The sequence below is a fragment of the Micropterus dolomieu genome, linkage group LG11 (assembly GCF_021292245.1).
Source record: "Micropterus dolomieu isolate WLL.071019.BEF.003 ecotype Adirondacks linkage group LG11, ASM2129224v1, whole genome shotgun sequence".
Lineage (NCBI taxonomy): Eukaryota > Metazoa > Chordata > Actinopteri > Centrarchiformes > Centrarchidae > Micropterus > Micropterus dolomieu.
In genome coordinates, this window is record NC_060160.1 from 12498801 (window position 1) to 12500294 (window position 1494).

General features: G+C 38.6%; 1 protein-coding gene across 1 annotated transcript in view; it reads left to right on the plus strand.

Moving 5' to 3' along the window:
• The window catches only part of LOC123979400 (claudin-11-like), a 1869-nt gene extending 709 nt beyond the window's left edge, over positions 1-1160 (plus strand). Inside the window, exons 3-4 of the mRNA XM_046063311.1 lie at positions 744-916; positions 1112-1160. Of these exons, the coding sequence (XP_045919267.1) occupies positions 744-916; positions 1112-1160 (222 nt within the window). The remainder of the gene's footprint in view (positions 1-743; positions 917-1111) is intronic.
• Positions 1161-1494: the final 334 nt, after the last annotated feature.

Below are 1494 nucleotides of genomic sequence, written 5' to 3' on the forward strand. Positions count from 1 at the left end.
TAATGTAAGTGTACTGGCCTCACTATCAATCCCTTTGCCTAGCTATTCAGTCAGCTTAAACATATGACATCACTCCAAAAACTATAGGAGAACCAGGCGGGTATTTCAGAAAGCAGGTTATGTGAAAACTCAGAGCGAACCCTGAGATGAGGGAAACTCTTGAGTTATCCAAAAGAGAATTTTGATTCATTTAGATGAGCTCTTACTTCGGCCGCACAGTGAATATCAGACTACACGTCATTGCTGACGTGCTCTCACATCAGAACAATCGTCTTATTTTTAGCTTTTTTTTTTATCACTTTGCAGGTTTAATCAATCACCTTCCAGCAGCCAGAAAAAGATAAATAACTAATAATACTATACTATTTAGAGTTGAATTACCTAACTCAGATCAGCTGTTCTGGAACTGAAAACTCAGGGTAAGTCAACTCAGAGTTCAGGGTTAGGCTTAGAGTTTGTTGAACCTCCTTTCTGGAATAACCCCCAGGACCTGTTTACGAAGTTTACTTGAGTTGTTATTCTCAAGTAAACTGTTATTCTCAAGTTATTATAAATGAAAAGGTAAGTATAAAGCATTCCACAAAAAGTATGCTAACAGATGGTGTAAAGATATAAGCATATGTAAAGAAAATAGTTTAAACATGTAGCTTAGTTGCAGTCTAAGTGCCAGTAATGTTTAGAGATCATTAGCATAATTTGTATTCAGGGGCTGAACTCATTCTTGTATTACTTGTGTTTTATAGTCAGGAGACGGTCCAGACCTCACTGACACTCCAGTGGCTCTCCTGACAGTCGTAACGGATAACACTACTGATGCGGCCCTCTTCAGCCCTGAGAGCATCTGTATTGTCGTGGAGGATGAAATACTTGCGAGTGGTTCCACAAATCTGGCTGACTCATTTCTCCTGCTCTTTGGGTACGTCTATGCACTAGACCTACAGTACCCAAAGAATCTCGAGCATTTACATTTATACAAAAAGTTGTAATGTGTCTTGAGGACAACATTACAACTACTACTGACGCTGAAGAATGATTTGTTCAATGAGTGAATCACTCAGAATGGACTATTTGTTGAGCTGAGTATTGAGGACGTTTGTTGTTTTTGCCTCAGATTTAAGATGAGACTGTTTGCCTCTTCTACCTCAGACTTGATTCATTGATTGTTAATGGATAAATATCAAAACATTGACGTATTGCCCAGCCCATGTTTTTGCACAATTACTTGTTGGAAACGACTGTTCAATCCATGCACTATACATGTTTAATGTTCTGTTACATATGCCTGTGTCTCATGTGACCTTGTTATTTGTACACACTGATTATAAAAATCACAACATATAAATAGGAAAATGTTGGCGTTATTTTGTCACTTATTGGGAGAAGTATGCTATCTGGAGCCATTTACTTCCAGTCTTTGTGCTAAGCTAGGGTAGTGTTGTGTGCGTCAGACAGTTACGGCACACACAGAGATGAAAAGGGTATGTGTGGACTTAT